Source organism: Gallinula chloropus (genome assembly GCF_964237585.1).
Source record: "Gallinula chloropus genome assembly, chromosome: 6".
NCBI classification, from domain to species: domain Eukaryota; kingdom Metazoa; phylum Chordata; class Aves; order Gruiformes; family Rallidae; genus Gallinula; species Gallinula chloropus.
The window spans coordinates 10,791,820-10,815,145 of NC_140091.1; the positions used below are offsets into that span (position 1 = coordinate 10,791,820).

General features: G+C 62.8%; 1 protein-coding gene across 1 annotated transcript; it reads left to right on the plus strand.

Moving 5' to 3' along the window:
- Positions 1-944: 944 nt before the first annotated feature.
- On the plus strand, positions 945-21,524 carry PTCH2 (patched 2; the record flags this gene model as incomplete). Its single annotated transcript, XM_084265872.1, is given in 26 exon segments — positions 945-1,014; positions 1,017-1,079; positions 1,082-1,137; positions 1,139-1,299; positions 1,584-1,771; positions 11,848-12,037; positions 12,168-12,237; positions 12,464-12,555; positions 14,529-14,724; positions 14,815-14,936; positions 15,277-15,424; positions 15,635-15,766; positions 15,847-16,002; positions 16,128-16,220; positions 16,309-16,434; positions 16,511-16,629; positions 16,751-17,156; positions 17,243-17,555; positions 17,799-17,941; positions 18,031-18,211; positions 18,777-19,060; positions 19,576-19,713; positions 19,844-19,986; positions 20,255-20,354; positions 20,702-20,947; positions 21,120-21,524. Coding segments are annotated over 26 exon segments (4,341 nt in total).
- Between the last annotated feature and the right edge of the window lie 1,802 nt (positions 21,525-23,326).

Below are 23,326 nucleotides of genomic sequence, written 5' to 3' on the forward strand. Positions count from 1 at the left end.
TAACATCAGGCCCCCAAAGGGGGGATGCCCATCCCTTGGGGTGGTGTGTGTGTGTAGGGGTGGTACTCAGCCCCAGCCCTTGGGGATTTGGCATAGGAGGTTATCCATCCTTTAGGAGAGCTGCCTATCCCTTGGGAAACGGTATGGAGAGATGCCTGGCCCTGGGTGGCTGTGGGGATGTCTACCCCGCACTGTGGGGGGCATGGGAGGAACGCCTGTTCCAAGGAAGATGGAGATACTGAGAGATGGGGGATACCCAGTGCTCGGGGAGAGGCTGTGGGGACCACCACCCCCGCCCTCAGGATGTGCTTGGGAGGGGTGCCCATCCCTTGGGGCAGTTCCAGAGGCTGCCAACCCTTGCAGTGTAGCTGTGGAGAAGGGTGTCCGTTCCCGGGGGTGGTTTTGGAGGGGGGTGCCCTCCATGTTGGATGCTCATCTTTGAGCAATAGCTGGGGGGGTGGGGGTGCCCACCTTTGGGAGGGATGTTTATAGGGGGATGCCCATCCTTGTGGGTGGCTGTGGAGGGATGTCCTGCTTTGCTGTGGAGGGGGGTGTCCACCCCTTGGGGTTTGATGTGGGGAATATCCACCCCCCGGGAGTGACAGTGGGGGGTGCCCATCCCTGCTGTGCCGCTGGGGAGGGCGACCCGCCCATCCCCGGGGGTGTCTCTGTGTGTGTGTGTGGAACTCTCGGTCCCGGTCCCGGGGTGAGGGGGGGAAGCGGGGAGCAGCCCCAGGCGCGGGGAAGGCGGTGTGTGTGTTGGGGAGGGGGTGCCGTTGCCCGCGGGCGGGGCGGGCCGGACCGGGCCGCCCCCGGTGCCGCCGCCGCCGCGCTCCCCCCCGCGGCGGGGCCGGGCCGGGCCGTGCGGTGCGGGGGGGTGGGCGGGGGGGGAAGCCGCCGTGTGTGGCCGCCGGCGGCGGGCGCGCCGTTGCCTAGCAGCGGCGATGGGCGCTGCCGCGGCGGCGGCGGCCAATGGGAGCGGCGGCGGCGGCGCGGCCCCGGCGCCCCCCGCCCCCGCCTCCCCTTTAGAGGCGCGGCGGGCGGCCGGCGGCACACAGCTCTCCGCACCGGCCCCGCTACCGGCACCACCGGCCCCGCCGCGCGCATGGGGGCCGCCGCGCTCGGCCCCACATAACGGGGGGTGCCCAGCCCCGCCAGTCGCCCCGCCATGCCGGCCGAGCCCCCCCGCTCCGCGCCGCCGCCGCTCCGCGCCGCCCACCGCAAGCCGCTGCCCGAGGTAAGGGGCGAGCATCGCCCGATCCCGCGGGGGACTCCGGGCCGGGGGGAAGGGAGGTGTGTGTGTGTGTGTGTTGGGGGGGAGGCTCGGGCTGCGCGGAGGGAGGGCGGAGGAGCCCGGGGGCAGCGGGGGAGGAGTGCCGTGGAGCGGGTACCTCCGCGTCCCTCGGCTCGGGGACCCGCGCTCTCCGCGGCTGGAGACCGCCGGCATCGCGGGTACCGGAGAGTTCCCGGCCCCGCGGATCGTGGCCGCTGCGGGCATCCCGCGCTGCTGTGGGGTCCCCTCACCCGGGCAGGGGCTCCCCTTACCCGCTCCCAGCCTGATCCTCGCCCTCTCTCCAGGGCAGGGCCGTGGGCCAAAGGGCCCCGCTGTGGTTGCGGGCCCGCTTTCAGGCGCTGCTCTTCGCCTTGGGCTGCCGGATCCAGCGGCACTGCGGGAAGGTGCTCTTCGTGGGGCTGCTGGTGTTCGGGGCGTTGGCCGTGGGGCTGCGGGTGGCCTCCATCGAGACCGACATCGAGCACCTCTGGGTGGAAGGTAAGCGCGGCCCCGCGCGTTCAGCCGCCCGTGGGAACGGTCGCGGCCGCGGCTTTGTTTCCCCCCGCGGGGCGCGGGAGGTGCGGGGCTGGCCCGGAGGCAGGTGACAGCGCGGGAGCGAGGCGGGAGGAAGATGCCGCCGGGATTCCTGCGTGCGGGGCGGCGGAGGACGGGGCCGTGGGTGCCCGCGAGCGGAGGTCCCGTCTGCGCGGCCGCTCGGGCTGTGTCTTGCGCGGGGTCCGCGGTGCTGATTTGCGAAGGGGACACCCCCCACCCCCTCCCCGCGTGTTCCGGCGCGGGGCCCGGTGCTGCCGTGCGGCCGCGTCCCCGCAGGAGGGGATGGTGTCTGCCCACGCGTGGGCACCCCGGTCCCGCCGCGCCGCTCTCCCGCCGCCGGGCCCTTTCCCCGCGGGGAGAGCCCCCGGGGACAGTCGCAGCCCCGTACTGGGGCAGAGCCGGCGCCGCGGGGCTGCCAGTCCCGGCTCCGGACCCCTGCCCGAAGGGGCCGGAGGAGCGGGCAGGGTCAGGCAGGAGCAAATCCCCGTTTCCGAGTGGAAGCGGCTGATCCCCCTCCCCTCCTTTGTTATTAATAACTCCGGCGTGGATTTTTCCCTCTCCCCTCTCCCCGCAGCTCAGCTCCCCGGTGCTGGGATTTGCTTTCCTTGCATCTCCCTTCCGCTTGGGGGTCCCGGGGTGAGGGGGGTGGGGCAGCACCCCGCATCGCACCCCCCTTCCCTCCCAGGCCCTAGCCGGGGAGGAGGGGGGGGGTGTCTCCCAGCCTGGGGTCCCCGGCGGGGTGCTGTGCAGGGGCAGATGTTGCTCAGCGGAGGGGTGTCAGCCATCTTTGTGCGGGAGCGCTGCCTCCTCCCCCACGCCCCGCTCCCTGTGTGGTCCTCAGCTACTCTTGGATTTGGTTCAACAATAGAAGCAACTTTGCTCTCCCACCCCCTTTTTTTTTTTATTTAAAAAAAAAAAAAAGGGCCCTGTGCTCCCTCGCTGCTCGCACACAGATGCACGCACTCACCCCTGCCCAGGAATGCCTGGGTCTCCCACCTGCTCCCCACATCCGAGGGGTGTTTGTGTCTGGTGTGTCGTCCCCCCCAGATCTCGTCTCCATCACCCGTTTCCTCTGCAACACGTAGCAGAGAGATCCAGTGATACCTCCTGGCCCGGTCGGTACCCAAGCAGGGGCTGGCAGAGGAGGGACACACTCCCGTCGTGGTTCCCTCGCTCTGGGTCACGGCTCCAGCTCCCTGGGACTCTTATTGTGCTTTGGGTTAAAAGGAGTTGGTGTTTCGTGCAGCCATGTCTGGAGTCGGGGAAGAGGCTGTGGTGGTTCCTGTTGCAGGGGAGCAGGACTTGTGGCACATCGGGGTGGGGAGGGGGTGAGCCTGGGGGTGGCTGGAAATGCCCAGGAACCTCTGTGTGTGGTTTTTTATGTACACACACTCTGCACCTCTCCGTGCTTCCCACTTCCATGCGTATGGCTGGGAGGGGCTGCTGCTGAAGGGTATTTCCCCCACACTGTGCCGTGTCTGTAGTGTGGGTGCTGGGGGGGGTCTCTCTGAGGACCAGGATCTCTCTCATGGCCAAGGTGTTGCTGGTGGTGCTGGGAGCTGGATTTTTGTTGGTTTGAGTTTGGGTTTTTTTTTATTTAACCCCATGGTGAAGCACAGCTGACCCGGGGTGTCCTGTCCCTTCCTGTGTGATGGGTCTGCACACAGCCCCTGCTCTGGGGTGGGGATGGTGTTCAGTGCTCGGGGTGCTGCATGGACCCCCCCTTTCTCCTCCCTGAGAGTAGGTGCTTGGGGCAGCCCCCTCTGTGCTTTGCTCCTGGGTGGCACAGCCCCAGGGGGGCTCAGGAAGGCTGTCTGCAGGCGCTGGAACTACCTTTGACCACCAAGGATGATGTGGCTGGTGTGTAGCTTCAGTCCTGCAGGTTCCTGACTGAAACACACATCAGGATGTGGAGCATTTGCAGCGTCTCTTTCAATTCTGTTTATTGTCTGTGGGGCTGCCCCCTTTCCCTGTAACCATCCCTGCCTTTCCACTGGCCTCCGCTCCTGCGCTTTCTGTTGATTCCAAAGCATTTCCTCATGTCCCTGGGTGTACCTAGCCCTTCCCAATCTCTGGACCCCATCCTGGTGTGGGGATGTGTATTGCTGGGAGATGGAAGGGCCCGGGCTGCCCCTGGGGAAGAGGATGCATGCGGTTTCCCAGGCTGTGGTTGGATCCTGAGCACTTTAAGCTGCTTTTGGATTCTCTAAGCCACCACTTTCTCCTGTTCCTGTGTGAGTGACAGGGTGGCTAGTGTGTGTGTCCCTCTGCGGCAAGCTGTGGTACTGCCGTGCCAGGTCAGGGCGCTGCAACCCGCAAACATGGGTGCTCCCACCAGCCTGGTTTCAAAGCCTTGGGATTCCCAGGGTGTTGGGAGGACCCTGGGTCCCGCTCTCTCTGCATATGTATGGGGAGATATTTGCAGGAGTGTGGTCCATCCCAGCCCTGAGGCAGAGCTGTGGGGTGTTTAAGGGGAAGGTAATGTGTGTAGGGAGTCCTGATCCCGTAGTCCTATACTGGTGGGTCCTGGTTGATTCCTCCAGCTCAGGACAGGGGTGGCTGAGGGTTCTGGGAAGTCACGGTTCACTCCGTGAAGCTGGTCTGTACCCAATTACCTACCTCTGCCTAGGCAAGCTGGGAGGTGTGGGTTGGTGATGCTCTGATCCAAGCCACCTCACTTAGATGAGGTCCCAACCCCACAGGAGTGGAGTGTGGCCCTGTGCCAGGCCATCCCTGCTGTGGGCTGAGCTCAGCCCTCTGGGAGCCTGTGGGGAAGGGAGCTGCTTCCCGTGGGGACACTGTGCTGCCGTCTGTCTTTCCCCCACCCCCTTCCAGAGGAATAGGATGGGTAGCCCTGATCTGGCCCCACGGCTGGGGTCAGCGCAGGGGCCGTGCTGACAGCAAGTCCCTGGCCACTGTGGGAAAGTGTGGGGTCCCCTGTCCCAGTTCAGGAGGTGCCCTCAGCCCCGTGGGCTCTGTGTGTGTGCACTTGTGGTGTTCTGGGGTTATTCCTGACCTGCATCCCTGTTTAGGAGATGGAAAGAGGCAGTGTCACCCCATAAATTGGACTCGACTGTGGAAACGTTCAATTAGGCTCCTCTGAAGCAATTAGCCACTCGAAGGCTTTGAAATCCTGGCTAGCGGCGAGTGTTGAGTTACCTCCAGACACCTGGCAGCTGTTCCCGGCTCTCCCAGGGCGTCTGTAGGGCCAAGGGGCCGGGGCGGTGAGCTCCGGGCAGGCAGAGCCCTGGGTGGTGAATGGGTCTGCCTGATTTATAGCGCCAAGGGCTGGTTCAAAGGAAGGCCGGGTTAATTTCTAACTGGAACAGCCGAGCGCCCCGCGCAGCCATCGTGCTCTCAAAGAGCTGCCAAGTCTCCCCGGAGAAGACCCTGTCCCTTTTCTGGAGGGGTCAGGGGCACCCCACTTGTGCCAGTGGGATGAAATGGGATGTGTGCTATGGGGGTGAGGGTGACTTACAGCCTTGTTGCCAGGTTGGGGCATGAAGCCAAGACACCCCCGACCCCCTTGGCAATAGCTTCTGTCCTTCCTTGTCCTCTGTGACAGGGCTGGGCAAAAGTGTCCCCTTCCCGGCACCCAGGTCAGGGCTGGGGTGCGTCCCGGCGTTCCCTGTGGCGGAGGCAAGTGGGAGAGGAGACCCTGCCTGGGTCTGAATTTGCAGAAAGAAGGGAAAGCCAAGGATGGGGCTTGAATGTGCTCCCAGCCCTGCCTCTGCCCTGGGAAAATTCTGTGTGGCTCCTCTTCCAGCCCCTGTCCCCACCGTGTGCAGTGGGACCCACAGAGAGGTGCAGGGCAGCAGCCGTGGTGGGCAACGGGGTGCTGTGGCCCTTCCTGGGTGGGCACAGGGAGAGGTGGGTGGTCTCAGTGCTGTCAGCAGGTGGGTTTTGTGGGGTGAGATGTTGGCGCAGGATCTGAGAAAGGAGCGGGTGAAGTCTGGGGTGCAGGGCTGGGGGCGGGGGCTGCGTGGGGCTGGTGCTGACAGCATGGGGGGCTCTGATGGCAGCTCGTCCCTGCGGCTGGGGCAGTGAGGCGCCTGACGGGATCTGGCCTGAGCCAGACTGAAGGGCAGCTCCAGGGCTGCCACGTCCCTGCGCTGTCCCCACGCCAGCATCCTGCAGGGACAAGGTCCCTGCTCTTCTTGGGGTGCAGCGACACAAGTATTGCCCTGCAAGGAGGGAAGAGGCAGCCCGGGGTCCACAGTGCTGTCCTGAGGACCCTCCTGCTCATCCTGGTGGGATTTTTCCTTTGGGACCCTGCTGTCCTGTGTTTGCAGAGTCTGGACATCCTCAGGGACCCCGTGCCCCCATCCTCAGGGGCCTGGAGAAGTGAGGTGCAGCTGGGTGTTGCTGCCATGGGTCCTGCAGTCCCGTTTATCCCCAAACCTGCCTGGCTCTGCCCTTTCTCAGTGTGCCTTCTCCCAGCTGGCTCTGAAAGGACCTTTCTTCCCGGGGCAGGGGGGCTGGGGGGGAGGCTCACCCAGCAGCCCCTGCACACCCGAAGATGGGGCTCATGCAGTTCACCTTTATTTATCTTTGGGAGGCAAGCGTGAAACCACTTGCTTTTCCTTTTCCCTTCCTTGACAGCTTGGTCAGCTTTTTTTTTGGCTGGAAAATTTTGCTAATTAACCCAAAAAGATTGGGTGACTCTTTACAGATGGCTGTGGCTTATCTGCCCCTATCCATTTTGCTTTGCTTTTCAACTTCTGTATATTTTTTTATTATTATTATTTCCTAGAAAGTGGTGTGTTTTGGTGGTGGGGTGGGTTTGGGGTGGTGTTTTTTTTTTTTTTTTTTTAAACTTAGACATATCCACGGACTTAGGGAGGGGGCTCTTCTTTGAGTTTTAAATGTTATTTGGCGACTGGGAGGGGGCAGCGCCAGGGCCCGAGAAGAGGGTTTTATTATCTGCCTCTCCCTCAGGCCTGGAAAAGTGGTCTGAGTTCAAAAAATTCATTTCTTGCCTGAATGAAGCCAGCAATGTGGAAAAATTTCACCATTCAGAGGGGGATGAATGTATGTTTCAACCACACATTAAGTGACATTAGCAAGCAGTGGAGTGCCTAATGTGGCCATTTTTCACAGCAGCCAACAGAGGGGGTGATTAGCATAATTAGTACAGGCAGCCCTATACATATGGAAATGGCAAATGCCTAAATGCCAACACCAGTGGAAATTTATGTCAATGCTGACAGGAGTCTTAGCCGTGAATAGTTCCCAACTGAATCCCCTCTCCCCCCTTTTTTTCCCCCCCCCCACCTCTCCCCTCTTTTTCGGGGGTCGCGCTGTCCGCTCGGTGCCGGCCGGGGCGGTGTGAGCTCCCAGCTGACCCACCCCCACGCTGGGAACCGCAGCCCCACGATTTGGGGTAATAAAGACATTAATTTAGCTTCGCCGTTAAACAAAAGGGTTTGGCCGGGGCCGACGGCTGGGGAACTGGCCCCAAACGGGCCCTTTCAGCCCCTCCGGTGCTGGCTTTTTTTGAAGGCATCCCCCTATTCTGCCTCCCCTCTTCACTTACCCGGGCGCTGGGAGCCCCTTTGGTGGGGCTGCGTTTGGTTAGAGGTGCCACGGCGGCAGCGAGCCCCCTGTTCATCCCTCGGCGCTACTAGGGACACCCATCTGCCACCCAACTAACCCCCCCTTTCCCCAGGGCCGGCCGCACCGTGGGGTGAATGGGGCCGGGAGGACATGTTTTGACAGGACGGGGCCGCGGGGCTTTTGGCGAGGCCGGCGGTAGCGGCCGGGACAGGTAAAAATGGCTCTTTCAGCGTGCCCTGGGCGAGACTTCCTCCGGAGCAGCATGGGTCCTTTCACTGCCTCCCTAATCCAGCTAATCCGCCCCACAACACTTTGAAGGTGGCCTCCGGCTTGCGCGCTGCTCGGCACGGGGAAGCGGCCGGCCGAGGGATGCTCGGGGCGGTGCCTTGGGATGGTGCCGTGGGATGCAGGAGGGTGCTGACGTGTCCCCGAAGTCCCGAGCGGCTTTAATCACCCAAGGGTGGGCATATCTGGTGGCGGCTTGTGCTCGGTCTGGGTCATGGGATGGCTCGACAGTCCAGTGTTTGCCCCCATGGGTGCCCCTTATTGCAGCAAGGGGGGAAGGGGATATGCTGTGGAGGGGGGTCCATATGAGGATGGCTTTTCCCAGCATGACTTTGCAACCCGCCCCCCTCCAGCTGTGGACGTGGACAGGGGTTTCTAGCCTTGGCGTTGGGATGTTGTGCTGTGGAAAGGGGTCTGGTCCCCAGAGGATCTCCCCCTTGCTGCCCCCAGGTCTTTGCTCTGTGGGAGGCACAGCTGCAGCTGGGGGCAGGGCTGACCTGGCCCTGGGACAGGGCTGCAGCATCCCCTGTGCACCAGCTGAATCTGGGACTCATCACATTTGTCACCACATCACACAGCCCTGCTATACCATATACTATATACACTTTGGTGGGGTTTTTTTTAGGGGGAAGGGGGGGGAGGTGGCTAAGCAAGGATGTGTACCCAGTGATGTTCCCTCCCTGCCCCACTTGGGGGTCACCCAAGCAGTGCCAGTGCCCAGGTCCCATCTGCAGAGCAGTGGTGCTGCTGTTGACCACAGCCTATGCCTGCCCTGGGGATACACAGAGTGGTCCTTGCAGCAGCATACTTCTGGGGGATGGGTGGGGAGGGTAATCAGTACATCTCCATAGCCCCCAGCACCTCCCATGTACCTCCCTTGCCTCCACCAGCTTTGCCAGGCAGGGAGGCCTTGGTGTGGGGCTGGCAGCGTGCCCCAACCCACTGCCCTCCTGGTGCCACCTGGGCATGCTGCCCTGGCACTCTGAGCCCACTGCCCTCACCTATGGGTGCTTGGGGTCAGGGCTTCTAGGGGCTTTGCCCACCACCTCCCCTGAGTAAGCATAGCAGGATGTCCCCTTGCTGTCATGACATGTGGGGTGGGCTGGGGGGGCTTGCAGATGTGCTGGAGCAGCAGGACCTGGCATGGACTCCTCTGACTCCAAACCTGGAGCTGAGTCTGGGGATGCCAGCAGCCCCTGGGAGATGAGGGGTGAGCTTGAGTCAGACCCCTTCTAAGGGCAGAGGGGTAATGCAGGGGTTGGGGCTCTGTCCTGGCTGGGAGCGGGAGCAACCCCTCTTACCCCCACCAGCCTAGGACTGCCCGTGGCTGGAGGATGTAGTGGGGGGCTGGCACCTACCTCAGCAGCTGAGGGCACAAGCTGGTCCCACTGGGCAAGGGTGAGTCGACTGCATCCCCGTGGCTATGGTCCTGTGCCAGAAGGGTTTGGGGAACGGTGTTGGTGGGGCAGCTCAGGCAGGGTGGCCGGGAAAGGGGCAGGGAGGCTCCCACCCTGCTCTGTAATTTTGTGGCGGATGCTGTAATTATGGGGAGGGCTCCCCCGGCCTGGCCCGCGGGCGGGAGGCAGCTGCACACGCAGCCACCCTCATTGCTGGGGACCCCATCCCCTCCCTGGCACCCATGCCCTCCCCACTTGAGCACAGAGGGATGCTGTGCTGTACCCCGGGTGTTGGGGGTGTGGGTGGGCATGGGGAGCTCGCCCTGCTCTGTGCCTGCACCCCATGACACCCACCCCCAGCGTGAAAGCCCCAGCCAGTGGTACCCAGAAGTGGTGCCCAGGGAGGATGCTCGCATGAAGCACAGCTGCCTCCGGGGCGCATCCTGCCCCCAGGCTCCACTGTGGAGTTCTTAGGGGGGGTGGGGGTAGGGAGGGGGTCACTTTGCTCAGCCTGGGGGTCCGTGTGTGTGTGTGTGTTTGTGAAGCCAACCCCTGCCAGGGAGCAGAGCGGGCTGTTAATAAGCAGGACCGGGGCGCCTGATTGGAACCAGAGGGCCCTGTGCATGAAAGAGCCAAGGGCTCCCTTTGTTAATTGGAATTAAAAAAAAAGAAGAAGAAGAAGAAGAAAAAGCATTTACATACAGTCCCTCATTAACGTGCTCATTGTTGGCGTGGGGCACCCCCGGCCCCCCCGGCCCGGGGGGCTGCGTGGGGCGTCTGGCTCCGCTCCGGGTCCGGGCCGGCCGGCGGGCGCGCGCCCGTTTGAAGTGTCCTTGGCAGCCCCGCGCGCTGCCTTGTCTTTTCATGTTGCTCTTTGGTTAATTAGGGTGTTGGAATTTGAGGCTTCCTCACGGCCTTTGAAGCTCGCTGACGGCTCTCAGTGCCCTGTTCCAAATTAACACTAATTACAAGGGACGGCTTTTATTTTATCTTTATTTCTCCCCCCCCCTTTAATTTTTTGGGGGGCTGCCCCGTATCCCCCCCCCCACTCCACCCCCCGAATAGCAACCCCCCCTCCCGCGCCATTCCGCTCTTGCAGATGTGCGGCTCCTCCCGCGGCCGCGCTGGGCGGAGATGCCCGCGGGGCGCAGCAGGACACGTCCCCCGGGAGCGGAGGCGACGCTGGGCACCCCCCGCCCCCCGCCACCGCCCCGCTCTCCCCCCTCCTTCCTTCCCCATGGCCGTGTCCCACCACCCGCCCGGGTTCGGCGTGGGTGGCGCGGCTGAGATCAGAGCAGCTCGGCGCACCTCCTGCCCGACCTCCCAGCCTGCCGGGAAGGGGACGGGTGTCCCGTTCCCCCCCCTGCTCCCCCCCGTGACACCCACCCACCGTCCCTGCGTCCTCGTCCCCTCGCCCCGGGCACTGCCGCCCCGCTGCCGACACACACACAAAGGCCGCGGCCGTGTGTGTGTGTGTGTGTGTGTATGTGTGTGTGTCCCCGCTCCCCTCCCCTGCCCTGGCACAACCTCCATCCCAACTGGCATCTGATGGACACCAGCTGCTCCCCGGCCCAGCCAGGAACAATAAAGACGCTTCTCCCTCCCCGTTCCCAAAAAGCAAGAGGGGGGGGAAAAAAAACCCCAACCAACAAACCAACCCAAAAAACACCAACCCATATAATAAGTCATTAAAAGAGAAGATTCTGCTCCTTATTTGCGGTCTCGCTCCGGCCTCCTTGGTGCTGGCAGGAGGCCAGGCCCGCCGGGGCCCCGCCTCTTGCTGAGGGAGCGTCCCAGCACGGATGAATCCTGACACCCCCACACACCCCTTCCCCGGCAACCAGGGCTGGGTAGGAGCCGGGCCCCCCATGCCAGCCGTGCTGCCTCGGGATGCACCCTGCCACTGGACACCCTGGGGCATCCCTGGTGAAGGGCACTGGGGCAGGGGCTACACACAGCATCTTTCCCCGACCCACCCTCAGGCAGGGGGTGGGAGTAGGGTGGCTGGGTGTTGTGCTTGGGGGTGGGGGGAGTTGTCTCAGGAACAGCTTCCCAGCCTGCTCTGGGCTGTGTTGTTGCTCCTTCACTGTGCCAGGAGGGATGGGAGCCCCTGGTTTGATGGGGATGGGGATGGCTGTCCCTGGTGCGGATTCGACTTCAGTCCCAGCCACGTACGTGTGTGTGTGAGTGGTTTCTGTGCTGAGGGGGCTGCAAGTGAAATCGGAGGCTTCTCCTGGACACCTTGGTCCCATCGTGCTCATGCTCTCTCACTGCCACTGGGGATGGATTCTGGAGCCACAGGAGCTGGGGAGAAGGGGTTCTGAGGAGCTCCCTAGCACCGTATCTCTCCCCTATCCCCAAACTGCTCCCAGAGTAGCCTGCACCTGCAGGGATTTGTTGCTCCTCACCTATCCCTACACCAAACCCTGAAATGCTGCCTGTCCACCTTAAGGTGCTAGGGAGCCGCTGGGCAGGGTGGTGGGGTGTCCCTGGTTTTGCTTGCTGTGTTGGGGACTGGTTGTGTTGGGTACCTGTAGCACCCACTGCAGTGCACGGGTGAGAGTGGTCAGAATACATCCCATCGGCTTTGCCAGCTGTCTGCCCGTTGGGAGTTTCCGGGGAAAACAAAGCTAATGAGCTGCTTTGCGTCGGTGAGAAGGGGGATGCCTGGCCCAGCACAGGCTGGGGTGCTGCCTTCCCGGGACCCCTGAGTGTGAGCACCCAGAAGATGCAGCGGGTGGGGATGGGCACTGACAGCGCACATCGTGGTCCCCTTCGCAGCGGGCAGCCGGGTGAGCCAGGAGCTACGCTACACCAAGGAGAAGCTGGGCGAGGAGTCCATCTACACCTCCCAGATGTTGATCCAGACCCCGAAGCGGGATGGGGAGAACATCCTGACGCAGGAGGCCCTGCAGCTCCACCTCGAGGCGGCCCTGGCCGCCAGCAAAGTCCAAGTCTCGCTCTACGGAAAGTGAGTCTGGCTCTGGATGGGTGGGAAAGGAGACCCCCACCATGTCCTGCGTGTCCCCTCCCCCGCCCCACCTTGCTGTATCCCCTGAGGGTTTGATGCCCGTCTTTAACTCCTCCTTCTGTCTTTCCAGATCGTGGGATTTGAACAAGATCTGCTACAAGTCAGGCGTCCCCATCATTGAGAATGGCATGATTGAGAGGGTGAGTGCTGGGCACGGTGTGGTCCATGGGATGCCCATCCCCCCAGGGATCACTGCCCCAAAGAAATGGGCAGGGATGGGACTTGCCAGCCTTGGGTTCTGCAAAGGCACCACCAGCTCCACACAGAAGGGTGCAGGTTGGGGCAGCTTAGCAGGGCTGGAGCAGGGGAGGGGAGCCTGCAGCCTGATCCATCCCTGCTGACCCCTCACATCTCCTTCTTCCACAGATGATAGAAAAGCTGTTCCCCTGCGTGATCCTGACACCGCTGGATTGCTTCTGGGAAGGTGCCAAGCTGCAGGGAGGCTCAGCCTACCTCCCGTGAGTGTGGGGGCTGGCATGGGTGCTGTGGGGCTGTGGGTGGGAGCTGGGGCTGGGCAGGGGGGCTGCCGTGGGGCTGTTCTTGTCCTCCTCTCAGCCTGGTCCTGGTGCCTTGATCCCTTGGTGTTGCTGCTTGTTATATTCGACCCTCCTTGGGTCAGCACCCTGGGAACAGGTCCCTGTCCTTGTCCACCTCACCTCAGTGGCAGTGGGTGAGCTTGTGGCTGCTGCAGCCCATGGGCTATCCGTGCCTGCCGTGCCATGCCATGCCATGCCATGCCATGCCCTCACACCAGCCAGGGGTGATAGGGACATGGGGGCAGAGGCTGTGTCCCAGGCATCTCCCTGGGAGCTGCTCCCCCCTCCATCACTTTGTGGGTGCTGCGGTGGCAAGTAGGCACCCACACTCCTGAGCTGTGCCTGAGGACACAGAAGACACAGGCTCTCCGGGGTGGGTGGCGGGTGACTCCTGGCTAGCTCCCTGCGCCGCGGTGGTGGGGCTGGGGACCCCGAACTGGGCGGAGGGAGCCGTCCTTCCCCCCCCCCCCCCAACATTCCTTCTGTTTACGCGTGTGTTTGTCCGGGAGAGCCGGGGCGGCTTGTGCATTGTCAGCAAACGCAGCCCCGCGCTTTCTCATGCTAATGCTGCTCTGAAAGCTGCCCCTTGCCAAACAGATGAAATAGTGGCCTTATTCAGGCTGCTGCCGGACAGGAGGAGGGGGAAGGGGCCGCAACATCCCCAGCCAGGACTGGGGGACAGGCTTTGGACCCCCAAAACTTCAGGTTTCTCCCCGTCCCAGCCTGGGGAGCAGCTGGGAGCAGAGGCGAATGGGGCTGAGGTCGCCGTGCTGAGTGGCATGTTGGTGGCATCGTCCGCCGGGGTGGGCAGCATCCTGGTGCCGGGGAGGGGACGTGGCAGGCAGGATGGCACCCGCAGCAGTGGTGGGACCCATCTCTCCTCGCAGCCGGGTGAGTGGGTGCCCGGGTGGGTACCCCGGCTGAGCCCCGGCCGGCCCATGGGGACTTGTCCCCCTTTTTAACGCGGAGGGGTGAGGGGGGCGGGAGCTGGGAGAACAAAGAGCAGCAATCTATGGAAAGACAAAAGGATTTGCCCTGGCTCAGTGAAGCAAGCGAAAGCAGATAAAAGGGGCTCTCTTTGGAAGCAGCAGCAGCCCCGGTTGGTATGTGGGAATCTCGAGCGGCCGGCTCCGGCCCAGCCAGCCTTCATGAATTATTAGGCTGCGTTTCTCCCCAGAGCCCACACTCGCTCGGGGCTTTTTCTTCCCCTCTTTGGAGCGCTGGGCTGGGTTATTGGCTTTTTTGTGTGTCCTTTCTGTCTTAAAAATGGAAGCCGAGTGAGGCTGGGAGCTGGCCCCCGACACCCCGGGCTGGGATGGAGGGAGCAGAGCATCCACAGGCAACGCAAAAGCCCCTTTTCCCAAGTACCCGAGTCCCGTGGGGTCCCGCTGGACCTCCAAGGACCTACGCTCAGCTCTCAGCACCATCCTGAGCCCCTGGAACCTCTGCCGAGCCCCAAAACCTGGAGCTTGTGGGGACATAGCCGGAAGGGCTGGAGGAGATGCTGGGAGCCCTTGCCTGCCTGCTCCCCTCTATCAAGATGTTAGCCCGCGGGCAGTAATCGGCCTGACTGCTCGCACAAAGCGGGGCCAGGCGGCGGGGGCCGGCTCCCCCTGCTTTGTCCCAGTCTAACAGGATCAGGCACGCTACTTGACTTGGGGCATGGCCCTGCTGCGCCGTGCGGGGCACGGGGGATGCTGCAGACAGCCCCGGGAGGGGGTAGGAGATGCGCTAAGGATTGATGCTGCGCCTCTGCGTCCTCTTAACTCACTTTCGAGGGCACCCGTGGGGCCCACGGGCACAGCCCCACGTGTAGGTTTGGGTGGCAGAGGTGGTGCTGGTAGTGCATGTGGATTTCTGCATCCCCCATCACCCCGGTGCTCCTCTCTCCTCAGGGGCCGCCCAGACATCCAGTGGAGCAACCTGGACCCTCTGCAGCTGATGGAGGAGCTGGGGCAGTTCACGTCCCTGGAAGGCTTCAAAGAGCTGCTGGATAAGGCAGAGGTGGGGCAGGCTTACATGGAGCGGCCCTGCCTGGACCCCCGGGACCCTCAGTGCCCCCCCAGTGCCCCCAACAAGCAGAGCCAGCAGGTGGGTCACAGCCCATGGGGACCAGGATGGGTGCTGCTCTCCTGCATGCCCTATGGTCCTGCATCCCTGACACCTCCCCTCTACCCACAGAGCCCCGACATCCCAGCTGAGCTCTCTGGGGGCTGCCATGGCTTCTCCAGGAAGTTCATGCACTGGCAGGAGGAGCTGATTTTAGGTGGCACAACCAAAGACTCCCAGGGCAAGCTGCTACGGTAAGAGCCGCTGCGGTGCAGGTGTCCCCAGGCACAGCACTCACCCCCGGGACAGTTTGGGGCACAGTTCTTTATCCTCATCTGGTACCTGTGGGAACCCACTCTGGCTGCAAGAGGGGCTGTGGGGGGTGTCTGGGCGAGTGTGTGAAGATGGTGAGTGTGTGGAGCCAGTGAGTGGGGTAGGGCTTCAGAGCAAGGCAGGGGATGGAGTGAGCAGTATGCCTGGGTCCTCTCCTGGTTGTACGCAGTGGGGCTGGGAGCTGTGGGGTGGGGGACGGACCCATTCCTGCATCCTGGGGCGCTGCAGCCGGTCCCAGCGAGGTGCCTGCCTGTCCTCCAGTGCCGAGGCCCTGCAGACCATGTTCCTCCTCATGAGCCCGCGGCAGCTCTTTGAGCACTTCAAGGACGACTACGAGATCCATGACATCAGCTGGAGCGAGGAGAAGGCAAACACCATCCTGGAGGCCTGGCAGAGGAAATTCGTGGAGGTGGGCACCGGGAACAACCCACATGTGGAGCTGGGTAGGGGTGAGCCTGAGTGGCATCCCCCTGTGGCCACTGGTCCTGGCACCGCTCTCCTGTGGCCTGACTGGTCCCTAGGGACCCTCAGTGGTGATGCTGACACCCTGGGTGGCTCTGGGGTAAATGTCCTGGGGAGTGGGTGTCCAGACTCCTCTAATGGGGTGTTCCTCTGGCAGCTGGCGCAGGACTCCATCCCACCCAACGCCACGCAGAACGTCCATGCTTTCTCCACCACCACGCTCAACGACATCATGAAGTCCTTCTCTGACATCAGTGCCATCCGGGTGGCTGGGGGCTACCTCCTCATGGTGTGTGTGCCCCCCTCCTGCTTTGTTCCCCACTGTCCCTCCCTCACCCCTGTCCCCACTAACCCATTGTGCTCTTCCAGCTGGCCTATGCCTGTGTCACCATGCTGCGGTGGGACTGCTCCAAGTCCCAAGGGGCTGTGGGCCTGATTGGGGTCCTCCTTGTGGCTCTCTCCGTGGCCTCTGGGCTAGGGCTTTGCTCACTGCTGGGCATCTCCTTCAACGCAGCCACCACCCAGGTATGTGCTGGGGCAAGACCCAGGTACTGTAGGGCTGTTGGGGACTTTGGGGCCTGCAAGGTGGCTGGGTCCCCTCCCAGGTGGTGGCCATGTCCCCCCCGCTGACACTAGCTGCTTCCTGGTAGGTCCTTCCCTTCTTGGCCCTTGGCATCGGTGTGGATGACATGTTCCTCTTGGCTCACGCCTTCACCGAGACCAGCCAGCACATCCCCTTCAAGGTGAGCACTGAGCCCTGCCTGGGGGCTCCCTGGCCCCCTCCCACATCCCCATGTCCCCTCTCATCATATCCTGTCTCTGTCCCCACAGGAGCGGACAGGTGAGTGCCTGAAGCGCACAGGGACCAGCGTGGCTCTCACTTCCGTCAGCAACATGATTGCCTTCTTCATGGCAGCCCTGGTCCCCATCCCTGCCCTACGCGCCTTCTCCCTCCAGGTTCGGCTGGGGTCCCTCTCCAGGGGGTGTGGGAAGGGGTGACTAGACACAGGTCTGATGTGTCTCCTGCCCACAGGCTGCGGTGGTCGTGGTGTTCAACTTTGCCATGGTGCTATTTGTCTTCCCTGCCATCCTGAGCCTGGACCTGCACCGCCGGGAGAAACACCGGCTCGACATCCTCTGCTGCTTCTACAGGTACCGGCACTGGGCCGGCTGGCATGGGGCTGAACCCATGGGTAACCCCCTCGGGAGCACAGGGTGGCTCTTCTCTCCCTCAACATCTCATCCTTCTCTTTCTTTTCCTCTATCCCTGCAGCCCGTGCTCCTCACGGGTCATCCAGATCCAACCCCAGGAGCTTGCTGACGCCAATGACAACCATGCCTGCCACCCTTCCCCTTACGGGCACCCCGGCATGGCCACCAGCACCCAGATCACCACCACCGTGCAAGCCTTCACCCGGTGCGACCCCTCAGGCCACCACGTCGTCACTGTCCTGCCACCCACCTCCCAAGTGTGCACCTCGCCCGCTGTCCTCCTGCCCCCCACCGACCCGCTGGGCTCCCAGGTCTTTGCCCCATCCAGCTCCACCCGGGACCTGCTGGCCCAGCTGGACGAGGCCAAGGGTGGGCGGGAATGTGTCCCCCTGCCCTTCTGCCGCTGGAGCCTGGCTGACTTTGCCCGGGAGAAGTACGCGCCGCTCCTCCTGCGGACCCGGAGCAAGGTGAGATGGGGACAGCTGTGGTGGTGCCACCCGAGGGGGGGTGGTGGGTGGCACAGACCCTGCCTGACCCCTCACTGTCCCTGCAGGCCGTGGTGGCGGTGCTGTTCCTGGCGCTGCTGGGGCTGAGCCTCTACGGCACCACCATGGTGCACGACGGGCTCTATCTGACGGACATCGTGCCACGGGACACCAAGGCGCACGCCTTCATCTCGGCCCAGTTCAAGTACTTCTCCTTCTACAACATGTTCATCGTCACCAAGGGTGGCTTCCACTACCCGGGTGCCCAAGCCGCCCTGCTCAGCCTGCACCAGGCCTTCAGCACCGTCAAGTACGTGGTGCGGGAGGGCAACCACGACCTGCCCAAGATGTGGCTCCACTACTTCCAGGACTGGCTGCGAGGTGAGGGATGTTCCTCATCTCTGTGCCTTCCCAAGCCTGCACACTGCCCGCTGGCCTAGGAATGTCTTTTCTGGTGTGTGGCACCCTGAGTAGGGTGGTCCCAAGGTGCCCAGCAATGCTAAGCTGAGCACCAGGGTTTCTGCATGGCTGTCCTGCTGGCAGGGTGCTTCAAGGGGTGCATGGGGGATGTCATGTAGGGTGCTGTGTCCCAAGGGATGCTCACCCCTTATCCTGAATCCTCAGGGCTCCAGGCCACCTTCGACAGGGACTGGCAAGCTGGTCGCATCACCCATGACAGCTACCGCAATGGCTCTGAGGACGGGGCGCTGGCATACAAGCTCCTGATCCAGACTGGCAACAAGAAGGAGCCCTTCAACTTCAATCAGGTGTGTGGGGATGGGGCTGGAGTAGCTGGGCTGGGGATGACGCTGTGCCCGCTGCCCTGCTCATGCCCACTCCTGCGCTCTCCTCACAGCTGACCACGCGGCGGCTGGTGGACGAGAATGGCATCATCCCCCCTGACACCTTCTACATCTGCCTGACGGTGTGGGCCAGCAACGACCCCCTGGGCTTCGCTGCCTCCCAGGCCAACTTCTACCCGCCACCGCCCGAGTGGATCCATGACAAGTACGACACCACGGGCGAGAACCTGCGAAGTGAGTGAGCGTGGTGGGCTCCCTGTGGGCCCCTTCCCCCCACCCCCCCCCCCCCAGAATCCCCCTGGAGAGGCCCTTACTCCCTGCACCTTTCCTGCCCCACAAGCGTCCCCCCTGAAAAGAACCCCCCACACATCCCTTGTCCTGTTGGCATCCTCCGGTAGAGAAACTGCCCTGCTTCCCCGTGCCCTATGCTCATCCCACTGCACCTCGCACCCTGAGCACCCCACTGCCCACTCCCCCTGCCCATCACACTTATGCTGCAGCAACCCCCTTTCTGCTCCAGCTCACGAGCATATTCCCACAAAGAAGCCCCATCCACTCTGTTCCTCCTCAGCCTGACAAGTATTCCCCTGCTCCCCATGACCACCTACCCACAACCATCCTGTGGGCAAAGAAAACCCCTCCTCCTTTCCACCAGCCCTGTGGTACCTAGCCATGCCCTGTGCCACCTTGATGCCTGCATCAGACTGCCCTCACACTGGTGAGGTGGCTGGGGTGCCCCCATGCTGCTCACGCTCCCATGCTGCCCGTACCCCCATACTACCTGTGCTTTCCTCCCCAGTCCCAGCAGCCCAGCCGTTGGAGTTTGCCCAGTTCCCCTTCTACCTGAGCGGGCTGCGTCGCACGGCTGACTTCGTGGAGGCGATCGAGAGCGTGCGGGCCATCTGCCGGGAGGCTGCCCAGCGCCACGGGGTGCTGAGCTACCCCAGTGGATACCCCTTTCTCTTCTGGGAGCAGTACATCGGCCTGCGCCACTGGTTCCTGCTGGCCATCAGCATCCTGCTGGCCTGCACCTTCCTTGTCTGCGCCTTGCTGCTGCTCAACCCCTGGACAGCCGGCATCATCGTGAGTACGCACCGCGATGCGTGGGGACTGGGGTGGTGACCTCCTGGTGGGTGGGGACAGGGACATCCACTGCTATTCCCACCCGGCTGGGTGGCCCAGGGTACCTGCTTCATGGGGATGGGGTGATGGGGTGGCCAGGGACACCCTGAGTGGAAGGGACACCCATATGGAGGTGGCAGTGGGTAGGGAACACACGTATGGATGGATCAAGGGCATCACTTTTAAAGGGAATATATGGAAAGGAGTCTGGGGACATCCATATGGAGGTGAGAGTGAGTGAGGCACCCATACAGAGGGATCAGGAATGTGCCTTATGAAGGAAATGCATGTAGGCATTTAGGGACATCCATACAGAGGAGGATGAGAGCCTCTCCCAGTAGGTGGGACAGGGAAAAGGGGCAGTGGGGTGAGGCTGCCCTGTATGGAGGGGTAGGATCGGACATGGGGTAGGATCTGCCCAGGCAGAGGGGACAGCTGATCAGAGACACCCCTTACTGACTCCACTGCCCCCGCAGGTCTCCATCCTGGCCATGATGGCAGTGGAGCTATTTGGCATCATGGGGCTGATGGGCATCAAGCTAAGCGCCATCCCTGTTGTCATCCTCATCGCCTCGGTGGGCATTGGTGTGGAGTTCACTGTCCATGTGGCCCTGGTAAGCACAGGCAGACCCTTGCCCAGCTGTGGGGCACCCTATCTCCCACTCCCTAGCACCCTCCGCCCCTTTGCCACATCATGGGTGGCACATGGGGATGAGTCCTGCATGACAACCCCATCCCATGCAGGGCTTCCTGACTGCTGCGGGGAGCAGGAACGTGCGCTCGGCTGTGGCACTGGAGCACACCTTTGCCCCTGTGATGGATGGCGCCATCTCCACCCTCCTGGGAGTCCTCATGCTGGCTGGCTCCGAGTTTGACTTCATCATGAGGTGAGCCTTGGAGGGAGGTAAAACAGCTGCTTCCTGCCACCAAAAATCTTTGGCGATGGGCTGGTGAGCATGGGAGCCCCCCTGGCTAGCAGTGAGGATGTGGGGCAGCTGGCGAGGAAGTGTTCTGCAGGGGGCACCCACCCCATCTTGGATGGAGGCTGGGGGGACATGAGAGGCTGGGGTGTGTGGTGTGGAAAGCCATGTTTGGAGTGGGATGGGGTTCATGGGGGACCAGGCCTGCTTATTCCCTCTGCCTGTGCCCCCCCAGGTACTTCTTTGCCGTGCTCACCATCCTGACGCTTCTGGGGCTGCTCAACGGGCTGGTGCTGCTGCCCGTCCTGCTCTCTGTCATTGGGCCACCCCCTGAGGTATGAGATCCCTCTTCTGCTTCTCCCTCCTTGCACTTCCCCTGTCCTCTCCTCTCTTCATCCCCCATTGCTCTTCTCCCTGTCCCCACCTCACTCTATACCCATCCATGCCTTGCCCAGTCCCAACCTCACACTGTACCTGCCTCAGCCCATCCCTTGCCCAGTACCATCCCCACTTTACCCCATACCTGCCTCACCCAGCACTCTTCCTACCCTGCCACCCTGACCCCTTTCACCCCCTTTCTGCTTCATCCCCTATCTCCTTCACCCCACACACCTCTGCCACCCCCTGCTCCTCCATACCTGCACGTACACAACCCCTTTGACACCATCCCCTCTCTCCCCAGGCATCCCCGGTGGATAACAGCTCCCGCCTGCCCGCTCCGGAGCCGGTGCCCCTGTGCCTGGGCCCCGGGGGGCTGTATGTCCGTCGTGCCCCAGCCTGGCCAGCCACTTTCCCTGACACCTCAGACATGGAGCACTATGCAGAGGGCGTGGAGCAGGGCAGCCCCCGGGGACCCTTCATTGTGCCCCCTGCCCCAGCACACATCCTGCTGGAGGCTGGGAAGGACCCCAGCTTCCCCCGCATCACCGTGAGTGTCTGCCTGCCGTGGCACCACCGGCTCCCAGCATCACCTGGGAGAGGGTCACGGATAGAGCAGGAGACTGGGGCTTGTGGGTCCCCTGTGACCGTGCTGGGGTGCCAGGGGGGGTTCTTAGTATGGTTGGGGCCACTCACGTGCTGTTTAACCCCCCCTCTCCCAGGTGTTGAAGCCTTACAAGGACAGCCCAGAGGTCCAGGGGAAGAAAGAAGCTTCTGGCCCACAGCCCGCACCCCCCCTGTCCTTTGGGGAGCCGTGCCCTGTGCCACCCCGAGATTACCCGCAGCCCTGCCCACCGGGCCCCCGGCCAGCCCCCTCTGCAGCCCTGCCAGCCTACAGCACCCACCTGCAGGGTCCTGTCGGCAGCTACACCACTGTCACGGCCACTGCTTCGGTGACAGTGGCCCTGCACCCCACACTGCCCGGTTCCTACCCCAACTTCGGCCCCGAGGGCTTCGCCAGTGGTGAGCGGGACTGCCTGGAGGAGCCTGGCGTGCCCGGCGCTGGTGGCACCACTGTGCCCGACACCTTCGAGATGCAGAGCATGGGACGCTGCGACCGGCGCTAGGTGAGCTTGGGGATGTGAGCACCCTGCTCTGGGGCTCATGTGTAGTGGGGTGAGGGTGCAGGGAGGGTTTGGAAAGACCCAGCTGACCCCCCTCCTCCATTCTCTCTCCCCTGCAGGTTGCTGGCCCCTGGGCAGAGCATCTCCCCAGCGCCCAGTGGGCACAGGAGGGTGCAGAGCGGGCTCACCCGCGTCGTGCTGCTAACTGCCGGAGCGGCGATGCCCCCCGGTTTCGGCCAAGGAGGACCGGCTCCCCTGCACCCCCCACACAAAGGGGCTCAGCAGGGCAGGCTGGCACTTCTATGCAAGCTGTGTGCAGGCCACGCCATGCCCGCGTGTCCCCCACCCGGGGCTGTGCCTATGGTGCCGTGTCCCCTCATCCAGGGTTCCGGCTGCCCTGGGCTTGATTCCCCCCCCCCCCCAGAAATGGAAGCACTAACCCCTCCCCTCTGTTTCTGGAGCTGCTGGCAAGGCAGGCTTGGTGCCCTGCCAGCTCCCCTCCCCGTGGGGTCACTGCCTGCTCCCTGCCACCTCCTCCTGGGACCTCCCCCTACCCGGGCCATGAGCTGGGGTGCCCCAATGGGGTACCCTGATGCCCCCCATCCCAATACGGGGACAGCCCCAGAGCCAGCTGTGCCCTGGGGTGCCATGGGCAAGGCCTGGGGCAGGCACCCCCACCTTTATTTATTGCAAAGGGAAACTATCTATAGAGAGATATATATTTTTAAGCTTATTTTAAAAGATTTATTTCTCAGCCTATGGCCTGGCCCAGCTGCCCAGGGTGCAGGCAGGGAGGGGGTGGACCCTTTGCCAGTGCAGGGCTGCCCACCACAGGCAGCAGAAGCCCGAGAAGGGGGGATACGGACCTGGTTCATGCCCCCCCTCCCAGTTCCATAGGGTGCTGGGTGGCCACGGGCAGCTCACCCCTCTGACACGCTGCTTGGTGCCCATTTCCACACCGCCAAGCACAGAAGGGCTGGAGATCGGGGACATGCCGTGGCAGATCCAGGGAGCCTGTTGCTCCCACTGCATGGGCAGGGGTGGTTTGGGTTGGGTTTTTTTTGTGGGGGGGTTGGGTCCTTGGGGTGGTCCAGGCTGTGTCGAGGCCCTGAGCTATCCCATGGTCATGGCCCCTCATGCCACACATGTGCTTTGCCCTAGTGACAGCACACGATGGTGCAGACACAGGGGAGTGCACATGCATGTGGGCGCACGTGGTGCCACCGGGCAAACGTCCCTGGGAAAGCATCTGTCTTGCCAAGGCCCAGAGGCCAGCCCTGTCCCCATCCCCATCCCCATCCCCATCCTGGGCACCGTCTGTGCCATTACCCAGCACTTTAACTCCAGGGGTGTTTGCTGTGCCCGTGGCCCCAGTGGCCTGCCCAGCCCCCTGTCACTGCCGCTGAGCTGGGGTGGCCCTGGGGACCCCCATCCCCGTGCCAGGCGTGGGCACGTTGGGCAGCTCCCCCCCTCCCCTCCCCCCCCAACACGCCATCTAAGTTATTTATATCAAAGAGAGCAAAGGTTTATTTTTGTAGTTTGTACAGGCGGTAGTGGGGACTGAAGGTTTATTTTTAAAGAGTAAATATATATATTATATATAAATTACCTGCCGTGTCTGGCCTTTTCTCCTGGGAGCTGAACTTGGGGCGAGTGTGGGGGGGTGGGGGCTTGACACAGACCCAGCTGTGTGCACACACAGTGGGGTGTGCAAAGTGTGGGGGGGGTGGGGTGGGGGGTGTGTGCACACTGCAAAGAGGGGTGTGTACCCCAGGACTATGAAGGGCTGGGGACTGCTGGCAGGG